This window comes from Oncorhynchus masou, chromosome 2 (assembly GCF_036934945.1).
Source record: "Oncorhynchus masou masou isolate Uvic2021 chromosome 2, UVic_Omas_1.1, whole genome shotgun sequence".
In the NCBI taxonomy this organism is placed as follows: domain Eukaryota; kingdom Metazoa; phylum Chordata; class Actinopteri; order Salmoniformes; family Salmonidae; genus Oncorhynchus; species Oncorhynchus masou.
Genome location: NC_088213.1, coordinates 19,754,849 through 19,769,724, shown reverse-complemented (window position 1 = coordinate 19,769,724; position 14,876 = coordinate 19,754,849). Strand labels below are relative to the sequence as shown.

Genomic DNA, 14,876 nt, shown 5'->3' with positions numbered 1-14,876 from the left:
ATTGTAGCTTGCCCGAACTTCAAATTCACAAGCCGCCTATGAAGTCTTCATGAAATAATTGCCTCCATGTTTCCATGGGGGGATTTTGCCTATAGGCTACTTTGAAACTAGGTGAGACGTGCTTCATAATATGAAATACATCATTGTTGTTTCAAACAATGAAGTACGTTTTCAAAATGCATAGTGCCTCCAGCTGACATTGTACAGTGGTGTGTGACGCGCTGACAGCCTGTTTCCTGCACTTGAATGGGAGGCGCACTTCAATTACCAGTTGAGAAATAAAAATAGTAGCTCTTTAAATCGCGCACCAAATGTATTTTTAACACGTGATTGCAATTGTTGCGCAATGAATGGGCTTGTGAAAGCACTCGTTTTACTCCAGCAACAAGCAGCTGAGGATTGTATTGTTGTATTGGATAAATAAGATACTTTTAGTGTATCTGGACAACCCTTCTAATTAGTGGATTTGGATATTTCAGCCACACCCGTCGAGCACACAGCCGTGCAATCTCCATAGACAAACATTGACAGTAGAATGGTCCGCAACTGAAGAGCTCAGTGACCTTCAACAAGTCAGTTCGTCAAATTTGTGCCCTGCTAGAGCTGCTCCAGTCCACGGTGAGTGCTGTTATTGTGAAGTGGAAACATCTAGGAGTAAGGGCTCAGCAGCAAAGTGTTAGGCTACACAAGCTCACAGAACAGGACGGCCAAGCATGTAAAAATCCTCTGTCCTCGGTTGCAAAAATCACTTCAATACCAAGTTACAAACTGCCTCTGGAAGCAACGTCAGCACAATAACTGTTAGTCTGGAGCTTCATGAAAAGGGTTTTGTTGGCCGAGCAGCCGCACACAAGTCTAAGATCACCATGCGCAATGCCAAGTGTTGCCTGGAGTGTTGTAAAGCTCACTGCCATTGGACTCTGCAGCAGTAAAAAACGTGATCACGCTTCACCGTCTCCTGTTTCAGCATGACAACGCCCCCGTGCACAAAGCGAGGTCCATACAGAAATGGTTTGTCAAGATCGGTGAGGAGAAACTTGACTGGCCTGCACAGAGCCCTGACCTCAACTAATGCTCTTGTGTCTGAATGGAAGCAAGTCCCCTCAGCAATGTTCCAAAATCTAGTGGAAAGCCTCCCAGAAGAGCGGAGCAAATGGGGGACCAACTCCATATGAATGGCTATGATTTTGGAATGAAATGTTCGACGAGGTGTCCACATACCTTTGGCCATGTAGTGTACATGATTACTAACGAAAATACACACAGGCCAAATCCATTATTAACCTATAGAGTGATAAACATGACAGCAAATGTATTATCTGCAATGGGATTTATTTTCAGTTGTATTTATCAGCTTTCATATAATAACTTTATGGCCAAAAGTCGCTATGCCACAGGGCCCTGGGTGAGTGTGTGTTGTGTGTTAAAGACAGACAGGGCCCTGGGTGAGCCCTAAGGGTCTCAGTGTGAGTGTGTGTTAAAGACAGGGCCCTGGGTGAGCCCTAAGGGTCTCAGTGTGAGTGTGTGTTAAAGACAGGGCCCTGGGTGAGCCCTAAGGGTCTCAGTGTGAGTGTGTGTTAAAGACAGGGCCCTGGGTGAGACCCCTGGGTGAGCCCTAAGGGTCTCAGTGTGAGTGTGTGTTAAAGACAGGGCCCTGGGTGAGCCCTAAGGGTCTCAGTGTGAGTGTGTGTTAAAGACAGGGCCCTGGGTGAGCCCTAAGGGTCTCAGTGTGAGTGTGTGTTAAAGACAGGGCCCTGGGTGAGCCCTAAGGGTCTCAGTGTGAGTGTGTGTTAAAGACAGGGCCCTGGGTGAGCCCTAAGTGGTTCAGGGCCCTGGAGAGTTTCTTGTGAGTGTGTGAAAGACAGGGCCCTGGGTGAGCCCTAAGGGTCTCAGTGTGAGTGTGTGTTAAAGACAGGGCCCTGGGTGAGCCCTAAGGGTCTCAGTGTGAGTGTGTGTTAAAGACAGGGCCCTGGGTGAGCCCTAAGGGTCTCAGTGTGAGTGGTACATCGTTAGACCTAGTGTGGTTCTGGAGGTTTCTTCCCATGAAATGGACTCTGACATCTCTGAGGGCTACATGGGGCTCTGGTCAAAAGGAGTGCACTATATAGGGAATAGGGTGCCATCAAACAGACACTGAGCCACCAGCCCTCAGGGATGGAACACAATGGAACACAATAGTAGTCGTTCGGCCTATGCTTTCAGCTGTAGTAGTATAGGCCAATGCATTCATCATTGTGTAAGATGGAATTGTATTATTTTAAACAATACAAAACATAAACGTACAAATGACAACATCACACAAAGATCAACTGCATCACACCTGCTCAGACCCACCTGCTCAGACCCACCTGCTCAGACCCACCTGCTCAGACCCACCTGCTCAGACCCACCTGCTCAGACCCACATGCTCAGACCCACATGCTCAGACCCACATGCTCAGACCCCCAATTCCAGCGTCTGTATCTCTCCACATGGCATCAAAATGCACCATTTTGTAAGGCCAATGCATTCGTGAAGAAAATGTCTCATGTGGCTGTTATAAAGTCTTTATGAATGTGCCTACAATAAACTGTTACCATGTTATGCTAGCCTATGTCCCAAAGCAAGTAGCCTCTAGCGTAGGCTCCATTCCCATGGTTGTTTCACCACATACTATAAGCAGCTGGTTCAAAATCACTCCACTGTACACTATTATTAATAGCATTTAGAAGTCTGAATATAAAGAACGCCCTGCGCGCCAACCATGTGTGTGAGAGTGACATGAAGGTGTTTAGTATTTTCCCTCTCGAGCAAGTTTCAAACAGAGGCCAACATTATGTACCACAAGCAGCTGCTGTGAGCAATGATGAGGTTCTCATATCTCTCAAAATACAATCAGGGGGAAACAGTTTGGAAAGCAAATGGCTATTGCTGTCAAGAGAAGACAGTGAAAAGACTAATGTTTTACAGTTAAGAAAATGCTCAACTTGATTGATCAAACAGTACAGCCTCTTATTGACACCAGTGGAGAGCATCAGCCATATCCCCAGTGAGTGGGAATATTCACTCTATCATTGTTGGGGCAGCCAGTGCCACATCAAAGTTAGTTTTTGGACAGTCATTTCCTCCTCCAGGTTAGATGGATGTCATAGTGTAGGTTATTTGGGTCTCCCCTTCTCGTAGACCTGTTATATGGATGAGACAACGTTTTTATTGATCTGATTTGTCAGTCAGCCGAGTATTCTACCCTGTAATTTTAGTCATATTAAAAAAGATGACCCTAATGTTTCCAGTAATATAAAGTTTAGTAAAATTGCATGAAATGTGTTTATAACAGGCAACATTTTTCCCGTGCAAAGAAAGAACAAATGTATCTGATACAGCCTAAAGCACACTGAATGGTCTATTTGTGAAGAGGTATATTACTATCCTAAACTATGACTATGTCATCTACTCACCACATTAGGAAAAATAGGCTTCTTTACAAAAGTCTGCAAATGTGATGCATGGAATGATTTATTATTAAAGGATACTGTTTTAGGTTAAACTTTGCTTCCCAAACTTGAAACTCGTGTGGCGCATAGAGCACCGACCTCCGGGGCACGAACCTCCGCTCCCCTTCCTGCATTTCAACACATTTTTGCCATGGTGCAGAGAGAAACATGTGAAGGTTTATAATGCTATTCTACACATTTTGTCATGAGGCTTACAGAAAATATTGCAGTTTTAAAGCTAATTTCCTGGAGGCCCAAGATATCACCCATAGGACACAGTGAAACCGCCCTAATAACACACCCAGAGACTGTACCACTACAGGTACTGTAGCCTCCCCATATAACAACAGTATGTGATGTACTACCGTCTCTGACAGGGGTCTGGCGCTTTGTGGCGCAGCAGCTTGTGAACAGCTTACCCTGCCACTGCAGGGGTTACTGGTTCAAATCCTGCTTAGGCTGTTCCCTCTCGTCAGCTCTGAGATGCTGCAGCTCAGTGTGTGTAGGCTAGTATCAGATAGACTTCACTGTTAGACTGGCTGTGTGCAGGCTAGTATCAGATAGACTAGTATCAGATAGACTTCACTGTTAGACTAGCTGTGTGTAGGCTAGTATCAGATAGACTTCACTGTTAGACTAGCTGTGTGTAGGCTAGTATCAGATAGACTTCACTGTTAGACTAGCTGTGTGTAGGCTAGTATCAGATAGACTTCACTGTTAGACTAGCTGTGTGTAGGCTAGTATCAGATAGACTTCACTGTTAGACTAGCTGTGTGTAGGCTAGTATCAGATAGACTTCACTGTTAGACTAGCTGTGTGTTAGACTAGCTGTGTGTAGTATCAGATAGACTTCACTGTTAGACTAGCTGTGTGTAGGCTAGTATCAGATAGACTTCACTGTTAGACTAGCTGTGTGTAGGCTAGTATCAGATAGACTTCACTGTTAGACTAGCTGTGTGTAGGCTAGTATCAGATAGACTTCACTGTTAGACTAGCTGTGTGTAGGCTAGTATCAGATAGACTTCACTGTTAGACTAGCTGTGTGTAGGCTAGTATCAGATGGACTTCACTGTTAGACTAGCTGTGTGTAGGCTAGTATCAGATAGACTTCACTGTTAGACTAGCTGTGTGTAGGCTAGTATCAGATAGACTTCACTGTTAGACTAGCTGTGTGTAGGCTAGTATCAGATAGACTTCACTGTTAGACTAGCTGTGTGTAGGCTAGTATCAGATAGACTTCACTGTTAGACTAGCTGTGTGTAGGCTAGTATCAGATAGACTTCACTGTTAGACTAGCTGTGTGTAGGCTAGTATCAGATAGACTTCACTGTTAGACTAGCTGTGTGTGAGAGCTAAGACCAAAAGCCATTCAGGCTACTGCCAGCAGATGGTCAATACTTACAGGTCATCATATCCATATTAAAGGCCCACTTCTAATGGGATTTCTATGATCATATCATTATTGTACTTCAGATAGCCTGCTACTCTGTTACACAGTCATACAAAGAATAGTTCCATATGCTCACTCACTCACTCACTCACTCACTCACGAGGGATAAGCAATCTATTACACAAACACAGACAACAAAAAAGAATTTCAAGACAGAGAACGCAAACATCACTCATGTATTAATCAATAGATCAAAGTAACTTCCCGCTCTGTCGGGCTGGCAGCAAAACAGGATAGTCAGACATGACACTAACACACCTTTCAAACCAGGATAGTCAGACAGGAGACTAATACACCTTTCAAACCAGGATAGTCAGACAGGAGACTAATACACCTTTCAAACCAGGATAGTCAGACATGACACTAACACACCTTTCAAACCAGGATAGTCAGACATGACACTAACACACCTTTCAAACCAGGATAGTCAGACATGACACTAACACACCTTTCAAACCAGGATAGTCAGACAGGACACTAATACACCTTTCAAACCAGGATAGTCAGACATGACACTAACACACCTTTCAAACCAGGATAGTCAGACATGACACTAATACACCTTTCAAACCAGGATAGTCAGACAGGACACTAAAACACCTTTCTGATTCAGGATAGTCAGACATGAGACTAATACACCATTCAAACCAGGATAGTCAGACATGACACTAACACACCTTTCAAACCAGGATAGTCAGACATGACACTAACACACCTTTCAAACCAGGACGTTTTTCCGCTAACTTTAGCATCCAGACAACTTTTTGTCTACTTTTCTTTATATGAAAGGTACTGCAAGCAACAAAGCCTATGCTTTTATTTCCGCCAACCGACCTCGTCATGATTGAGGTAAAGTTCTGCCTACGGCTTAGTACTGTATATGCATCATGCTGAGGCACTAAGCTCTTGATGGTTGCTAGGCAGCGCCCTTTACTACTATAAGTCCGGTAGAGGTGCCAATGGATACAGACTGTTCCATTGACCAGACTGGTGCACATTCAACAAATCTGATCTAACAAAGTGGATATTCCTCAAATTCTTCATGACTGATGTATTGTAATAGTCCCACAATGGATTACTTAAGTCCAAGTTGGATATATTGTTTTGGTTGAGTTGATTGACCTCCTGTCCTGCCAGTTGTAAACTCTGCGAGGCATGTTACATTACATAGGCTAGCCCACCACATGCACTGTTTTCTTCATGACAACTGGATGGATCCAGAAACAATTACTGTGGGAATAAATAAATAAATATCACTGAATGACGAAATACTGGAATAAAGGAGGCTGATGCAACTGAAGGCATCAAATGGTTGCTGACTGAAACTCCCAAAGTCATCCAATTGTTATAATACATTTGGTCAACTATTTCAGCACTGTTTCACGCTGCTTTGAAACAAGCGTGGGGACTTGATACATCAATCAGTCATATTTTTATTTGTTTGGATATTGGTTGGGCTACAATTAGGCTGTGGAAACGTTAGCTAAGTTGCAGTGAGTGCTGCTCATGATCATCTTGTCTAGCTGGCTCATTCATCATCACTGATCAGAACATTGTGACAGCATGTTATGTATCTTAACATTCATCATCACTGATCAGAACATTGTGACAGCATGTTATGTATCTTAACATTCATCATCACTGATCAGAACATTGTGACAGCATGTTATGTATCTTAACATTCATCATCACTGATCAGAACATTGTGACAGCATGTTATGTATCTTAACATTCATCATCACTGATCAGAACATTGTGACAGCATGTTATGTATCTTAACATTCATCATCACTGATCAGAACATTGTGACAGCATGTTATGTATCTTAACAAGTGGATGATTTTGCTCTTCACTTGTTTCACTGAATCTCTCTGTCTGTATTCAGAATGGTTCATTATCTGGCTGGGAAAACAAGTGGAGGTGGAATATCTTTGTTTCCTCGTCTATCACTGATCTGAAACATTTAGCATGCTATATTTAAGCAATAAGGCCAGTGGGGGGGCCAATATACCACAGCTAAGGACTGTTCTTATGCACAACGTAATTTTTATTTATTTATTTTATTTCACCTTTATTTAACCAGGTAGGCAAGTTGAGAACAAGTTCTCATTTACAATTGCGACCTGGCCAAGATAAAGCAAAGCAGTTCGACACACAGCAACACAGAGTTACACATGGAGTAAAACAAACATACAGTCAATAATACAGTATAAACAAGTCTATATACGATGTGAGCAAATGAGGTGAGATAAGGGAGGTAAAGGCAAAAAAAGGCCATGGTGGCAAAGTAAATACAATATAGCAAGTAAAACACTGGAATGGTAGATTTGCAATGGAAGAATGTGCAAAGTAGAAATAAAAATAATGGGGTGCAAAGGAGCAAAATAAATAAATTAAATACAGTAGGGAAAGAGGTAGTTGTTTGGGCTAAAATATAGGTGGGCTATGTACAGGTGCAGTAATCTGTGAGCTGCTCTGACAGTTGGTGCTTAAAGCTAGTGAGGGAGATAAGTGTTTCCAGTTTCAGTGCTTTTTGTAGTTTGTTCCAGTCATTGGCAGCAGAGAACTGGAAGGAGAGGCGGCCAAAGAAAGAATTGGTTTTGGGGGTGACTAGAGAGATATACCTGCTGGAGCGTGTGCTACAGGTGGGAGATGCTATGGTGACCAGCGAGCTGAGATAAGGGGGGACTTTAACTAGCAGGGTCTTGTAGATGACATGGAGCCAGTGGGTTTGGCGACGAGTATGAAGCGAGGGCCAGCCAACGAGAGCGTACAGGTCGCAATGGTGGGTAGTATATGGGGCTTTGGTGACAAAACGGATTGCACTGTGATAGACTGCGTTGAGTAGGGTATTGGAGGCTATTTTGTAAATGACATCGCCAAAGTCGAGGATTGATAGGATGGTCAGTTTTACAAGGGTATGGTTGGCAGCATGAGTGGAGGATGCTTTGTTGCGAAATAGGAAGCCAATTCTAGATTTAACTTTGGATTGGAGATATTTGATATGGGTCTGGAAGGAGAGTTTACAGTCTAACCAGACACCTAAGTATTTGTAGTTGTCCACGTATTCTAAATCAGAGCCGTCCAGAGTAGTGATGTTGGACAGGCGGGTAGGTGCGGGTAGCGATCGGATGAAGAGCATGCATTTAGTTTTACTTGTATTTAAGAGCAATTGGAGGCCACGGAAGGAGAGTTGTATGGCATTGAAGCTTGCCTGGAGGGTTGTTAACATAGTGTCCAAAGAAGGGCCAGAAGTATACAGAATGGTGTCGTCTGCGTAGAGGTGGATCAGAGACTCACCAGCAGCAAGAGCGACATCATTGATGTATACAGAGAAGAGAGTCAGTCCAAGAATTGAACCCTGTGGCACCCCCATAGAGACTGCCAGAGGTCCGGACAGCAGACCCTCCGATTTGACACATGCAGAGTAATGCAGAGTGCCTGGATACAACCCTTAGCCGTGGTATATTGGCCATATTCCACAAAGCCCCAACTTAATTAGAGCAGTAAAAAAAAATGTATGTTTTGTCATACCCGTGGTATTCGGCTGTCAGCCAATCAGCTTTCAGGGCTCGAAGCGCCCCGTTTATAATGTAACCTAGATCAACAGTAGGGCTAGTATTTAGCTCGATCCGGTATAGGCAACTCCAAAGGCCTGCAGAGGTTGTCAAATATGAACACGGACTCACACGAAAATAGGATTGCTATTATCAATATCATGACAAAGTGAAGATCTTACGCCTGCTCCCTAACAAAGGAGTGATAGTAGGCTGAATATGAAACGCAGATGAAAACAGCATGGGCTTGGTTTCAAAATATCACTTTAAAAAAAATGTATTCCATTATATTCTTACAATAAAATGTGTGTGTGTGTTGACTGATCGGGTTGGTGTGTCTTGTCTGTTTCATGAACAAAATAAGGAACCATTGATTTCATTTGGAGGGCCTGTTAGTAAGGGGGTCCTATGAACATAGGGGGGGGTATTTTGGGGGTGACCAACATCAAATGAGAAAATGCACACTGACTAACTACTATATTTCCAAATGACTATCATATTATTCATATGGATAGTAGATGGATAGTAAATGCGATATGATGCACGCAGAACAACACGCAACCTCTGAAAGGATGCCAACTAGCTGTCTACGTCACCGCCTGCACAGCTGATGCTAGCTTGACAGCCGCTCGAGCTAATGATACATGAAACACACTGACGCCAATGTTAGCTCGTCTCGCTCACCACACACACACACCCACCCACACCAAGCCCTAGCCCCGGGATAGGTGTGGTGTTTCAATCATATCATTCAATGTATAGTTTGGATGCTGGAAAGAAAACTGCATTATTATCGATGTTACATGTGAAACTGCGTAAAAACATCAAAGGAATTCCCCTTTCGACCCTTGGAACACGCAGCATCATAAAGGTCATCTGACAACTTTCCGTCTTTGGACCAAAGCAAATAAACAGAACATTCGCTCTGGCTCTATATCCTCTGCGAACACCGTAGGATAACCTTGAACACCCACGGTTAGCTGGCTAATGCCGAACGTTAATGTCAGAGCGAATGAATGATGTGGTGGATTGGCAGCCTCACAGACCTGACTCAACGTTACCCGCGAATATATCCGTGCACTTCATGCAGACGACTCTGTGAATCTTGTTAGCGCTCTGTCTGTACATGGCTAGCCAAGATGCTATCTAGCGCTGGTTAGTTAGCAAGAATGCTATCGCTGACAGCTAGGTAGCTAATAATCGTCTCCCAAACAGCGTCAGATCAGTTCAATATCAAAATAAAACCTACGGTGAAAGGAATGTCGTTGACGCTCCCCACAGAATAGCAGCAGTCACCGGGGTTCACAGCTCCCGTTAGCACCTGGTGGAGATGCATTTTCCACTTCTTTTAGCTTCAACAGATGCCTGATATTTAATTATTTACGACAGCGACTCGTCCACCCTCTGTTTCTCCATCTAACTCGCCACTGCTGCTGGGAATTGCATCCGTCTGTAGTCTGTCTGCCAGCGGCTTGTTTTTTGTTTCTCCGAATGTCCGCTAAAACGCCGCGGAGATGGAGGATAATCTTTAGTCGTTTTGAATCAAATTGCAGGTTGTGTACATGTATGTGAAATTAGGCTGCTGTCAGTGTCCAAACACACAGCGTCTGGATTTTTACAGGCAGCGCTTCGCTGAAGGAAGAATATCTGCAGCGAACATGACATGCGCGTTCACAGTGATCCGAAGGCACGACTGCATACCATAGACATATCATGTCTAGATTGTGAACGAGACTAGCGTATGTAGTTATAATTTCTAATTGTTGCAATATTTAATCTTATTAAATTACCCTATCTGTAAATATGTTAAAATGTCTGAAAAATATTTCATGGCAAATGTCCCCATTCGGTCAGAGACAATATACCCGCTCTAGTTTATAATTGCTATGTTGATGACGCTCCAGGTTTGGGGATCACGCACCAGTGTGACGAATACGCAGGCGTTCATTGATCTTCCAGAGATACGTGGGGTTTGGGGAAAATGCTTCGATATCGATGATGTGCTGTCAATCAGTATAAGAGCTGGTCGAAACAGTTGGTCGAAACAGAGTCAATTATTAACAGTGTTAAAACAATTCCAACAGCCGCTGTCATGTCTTGCTTTGTGTCTCTGGCATAACAGCGGGTGGTTAGGGAATCCCAACCCCCTACAAGAGAAGTCTTTTGGTCCATTCTGGAGAATATGACATGACTGCACATTAGTGTTTGCAAAGGTCCATTGCAAGTACACTGAAAAATATATATAAACGCCACATTCAACAATTTCAAAGATTTTACAGTTCATATAAGGACATCAGTCAATTGAAATAAATAAATGAGGCCCTAATTATGGATTTCACATGACTGGGAATACAGATATGCATCTGTTGGTCACAGATCTCTTAAAAAAAGGGTAGGGATGTGGATCCGAAACGATCAATTGTGTGACCCCATTTGCCTCATGCAGCAAGACACATCTCCTTCTCATAGAGTTGATCAGGCTGTTGATTGTGGCCTGTGGAATGTTGTCCCACTCCTCTTCATTGGCTGTGCAAAGTTGCTGGATATTGGCAGGAACTGGAACATGCTGTCGTACACGTTGAATTCAGAGCATCCCAAACATGCTCAATTTGTGACATGTCTGGTGAATATGCAGGCCATGGAAGAACTGAGACATTTTCAGCTCCAGGAATTGTGTACAGATCCTTGCGATATGTGGCGATACATTATCATGCTGAAACATGAGGTGATGGCACGACATTGGGCCTCAGGATCTCGTCACGGTATCTCTGTGCATTCAAATTGCTATCAATAAAATGCAAATGTATTCGTTCTCCATAGTTTATGCCTGGCCATACTATGACCCCACCACCACCATGGGGCACCCTGTTCACAATGTTGACATCAGCAAACTGCCTGCCCACACGACACCATACACGCTGTCTTCCATCTGCCCGGTTCAGTTGAAACCGGGATTCATCCGTGAAGAGCACACTTCTCCAGCGTGCCAGTGGCCATTGAAGGTGAGCATTTGCCCATTGAAGTCAGTTACGATGCTGAACTGCAGTCATGTCAAGACTCTGGTGAGGATGACAAGCTCGCAGATGAGCTTCCCTGAGACAATGTCTGACAGTTTGTGCAGAAATTCTTCGGTTGTGCAAACCCACAGTTTCATCAGCTGTCCAGGTGGCTGGTCTCAGACGATCCCGCAGGTGAAGATGCCGGATGTGGAGGTCCAGGGCTGATGTGGTTACATGTGGTCTGCAGTTGTGAGGCTGTTTAGATGTACTGCAAGATTCCCAAATAAGATGTTGGATGCAGTTTATGGTAGAGAAATTAGCATTACATTCTCTGACAACAGCTCTGGTGGACATTTCTGCATTCAGCATGCCAATTGCACGCTCCCTCAACTTATTACATCTATAGCATTGTGTTGTGTGACGCAACTGCACATTTTAGAGTGTCCTTTTATTGTACCCAGCACAAGGTGCACCTATGTCATGTGCATGCTTTTTAATCAGCTTCTTGACATGCCACCCCTGTCAGGTGGATGGATTATCTTGGTAAAGGAGAAATACTCACTAACAGGTATGTAAACAAATATGTTCACAACATTTGAGAGAAATAAGCTTTTTGTGCATATACAACATTTCTGGGATCTTTTATTTCAGTTCATGGAACATGAGACCAGCACTTTACATGTTGCATTTCTATTTTGTGCTCAGTATAGTAAGATGCTTTAAAAAATTAAAAAATACCTTCCCTAGATTGTCTTTCTATATTGTATTTTTGGGTGTGGTAATGAAGCACTGGGAAGCAACTATATTCCATGTGCAGAGCTCCCAATTCTTTATCTAGATGTAAATATTTAGAATATGTGATGACAATGATTTCATCATGCATAAATAGCATAGAGTAGACAAGTAGGTCTACATCATAGAACGAGCTGTATATCTATGTAATCTATGGATCTGCATTGAACTTGATCGATGTTGAGACATTTCTTCTGTGCTGTTACAGATGTGTAGCTAATACACTAGCGGTATTCACAGACAATAATGATATTCTGTTTCTATGGTGGTATTACTGTAGCAATTTGATACATAAAGGATATTGTTCCTTCAGATCAGGCAGAGGAGGCTTAGTGAGTCAGACAGTCAGGCCTGCAGTCAGAGGGCTGAGGGCTGCATCTCAATACTCTGATGCAGCTTTCACTCGTCTTCTTCTCTCCTCAAATATAAATGACCATCTACACTGTGAAAAAGAACTCAGAGCTGAATACAAATGTGGGATGTTTATTTGATCACCCTGTTGCAGGAAAACTTTCCTGCAATGCAAAATGAAGATCCTTCATCTGTAGGTGAAAGCTAATTCATCCGTCGTGGTGCTTTCCTTCTGCCTGTTTTTCTTCTTCTTGAGATTTGTGGATAAGACGAAGAGGAGACGAAGACAGGAAGCCGCTAACACACAGGGCCAGCTAGCACCAGCGACACACTTGACAACAAACAGGGCAGTGTGTGTGTGTGTGTGTGTGTGTGTCTGATGACACAGTATTGCTTGTGTCCTGAGAGAGCATGACATACACACACACATATGTTTACACACACACAAACATGTTCACCCACACACACAGAAGTAAACACTACAAAATTCGATGGCATTACTTACTGTACACATCATGTGCAGTGAATCTTCCATAGGACCAGGACTGATGCGTTACTATTCTAAGTGTAGGACTCCTTACTGTCTAGAAGTTATCCCTATATTTTGAATTACCATCCTAATGTCAGCTGTACATGACTTTCAAAATCCTAACATGGCTTAACGTTAAACAATTGTGTTTCCTGTGGTGTGTTGTCTTGCCAACATAGTGGAGCACACTATGTGACACAGACGGGGTCAAACCCTACAAGATTCCTTACTTGGTGATGATTATTCTCCATATCATATCCTGTTATGATTCCCTCAGGCTCTAAGAATATCTGTTTGCAGACGGCCTCTTGGACACAGCATCAGCCAGAGGACAACTCTCACTAATTACAACACACACACACACACACACACACATACACACACACACACAACAACCTCTCCAAGGGGTGAGTCTCAATAGTTCAACGTATAATCCTTACACCTGCACCTCCTTGCTTTTTTATCTCGCCTGTGTTTTCAGATTGGTGTAGATAAATGAGGGGGAGACGAGGGAACCGCTTCAGATTACTGAGACACAGAGATACCATGGCTGGAGAGAGACAGGGCTACTCTCTGAGAGATACCAGGGCTGGAGAGAGACAGGGCTACTGTCTGAGAGATACCAGGGCTGGAGAGAGACAGGGCTACTGTCTGAGAGATACCAGGGCTGGAGAGAGACAGGGCTACTGTCTGAGAGATACCAGGGCTGGAGAGAGACAGGGCTACTGTCTGAGAGATACCAGGGCTGGAGAGAGACAGGGCTACTGTCTGAGAGATACCAGGGCTGGAGAGAGACAGGGCTACTGTCTGAGAGATACCAGGGCTGGAGAGAGACAGGGCTACTGTCTGAGAGATACCAGGGCTGGAGAGAGACAGGGCTACTGTCTGAGAGATACCAGGGCTGGAGAGAGACAGGGCTACTGTCTGAGAGATACCAGGGCTGGAGAGGGCCTAGACAGGAGACAGGCTACTGTCTGAGAGATACCAGGGCTGGAGAGAGACAGGGCTACTGTCTGAGAGATACCAGGGCTGGAGAGAGACAGGGCTACTGTCTGAGAGATACCAGGGCTGGAGAGAGACAGGGCTACTGTCTGAGAGATACCAGGGCTGGAGAGAGACAGGGCTACTGTCTGAGAGATACCAGGGCTGGAGAGAGACAGGGCTACTGTCTGAGAGATACCAGGGCTGGAGAGAGACAGGGCTACTGTCTGAGAGATACCAGGGCTGGAGAGAGACAGGGCTACTGTCTGAGAGATACCAGGGCTGGAGAGAGACAGGGCTACTGTCTGAGAGATACCAGGGCTGGAGAGAGACAGGGCTACTGTCTGAGAGATACCAGGGCTGGAGAGAGACAGGGCTACTGTCTGAGAGATACCAGGGCTGGAGAGAGACAGGGCTACTGTCTGAGAGATACCAGGGCTGGAGAGAGACAGGGCTACTGTCTGAGGATACCAGGGCTGGAGAGAGACAGGGCTACTGTCTGAGAGATACCAGGGCTGGAGAGAGACAGGGCTACTGTCTGAGAGATACCAGGGCTGGAGAGAGACAGGGCTACTGTCTGAGACAGGGCTACTGTCTGAGAGATACCAGGGCTGGAGAGAGACAGGGCTACTGTCTGAGAGATACCAGGGCTGGAGAGAGACAGGGCTACTGTCTGAGAGATACCAGGGCTGGAGAGAGACAGGGCTACTGTCTGAGAGATACCAGGGCTGGAGAGAGACAGGG

General features: G+C 44.4%; 1 protein-coding gene across 1 annotated transcript in view; it reads right to left on the bottom strand.

Annotated features, from left to right (window-relative positions):
- Positions 1 to 10,132, bottom strand: part of dmxl2 (Dmx-like 2) — a 99,514-nt gene extending 89,382 nt beyond the window's left edge. Inside the window, 1 exon segment of the mRNA XM_064989971.1 lies at positions 9,730 to 10,132. Coding sequence (XP_064846043.1) covers positions 9,730 to 9,816 — 87 coding nt within the window. The 5' untranslated portion in view covers positions 9,817 to 10,132.
- Between the last annotated feature and the right edge of the window lie 4,744 nt (positions 10,133 to 14,876).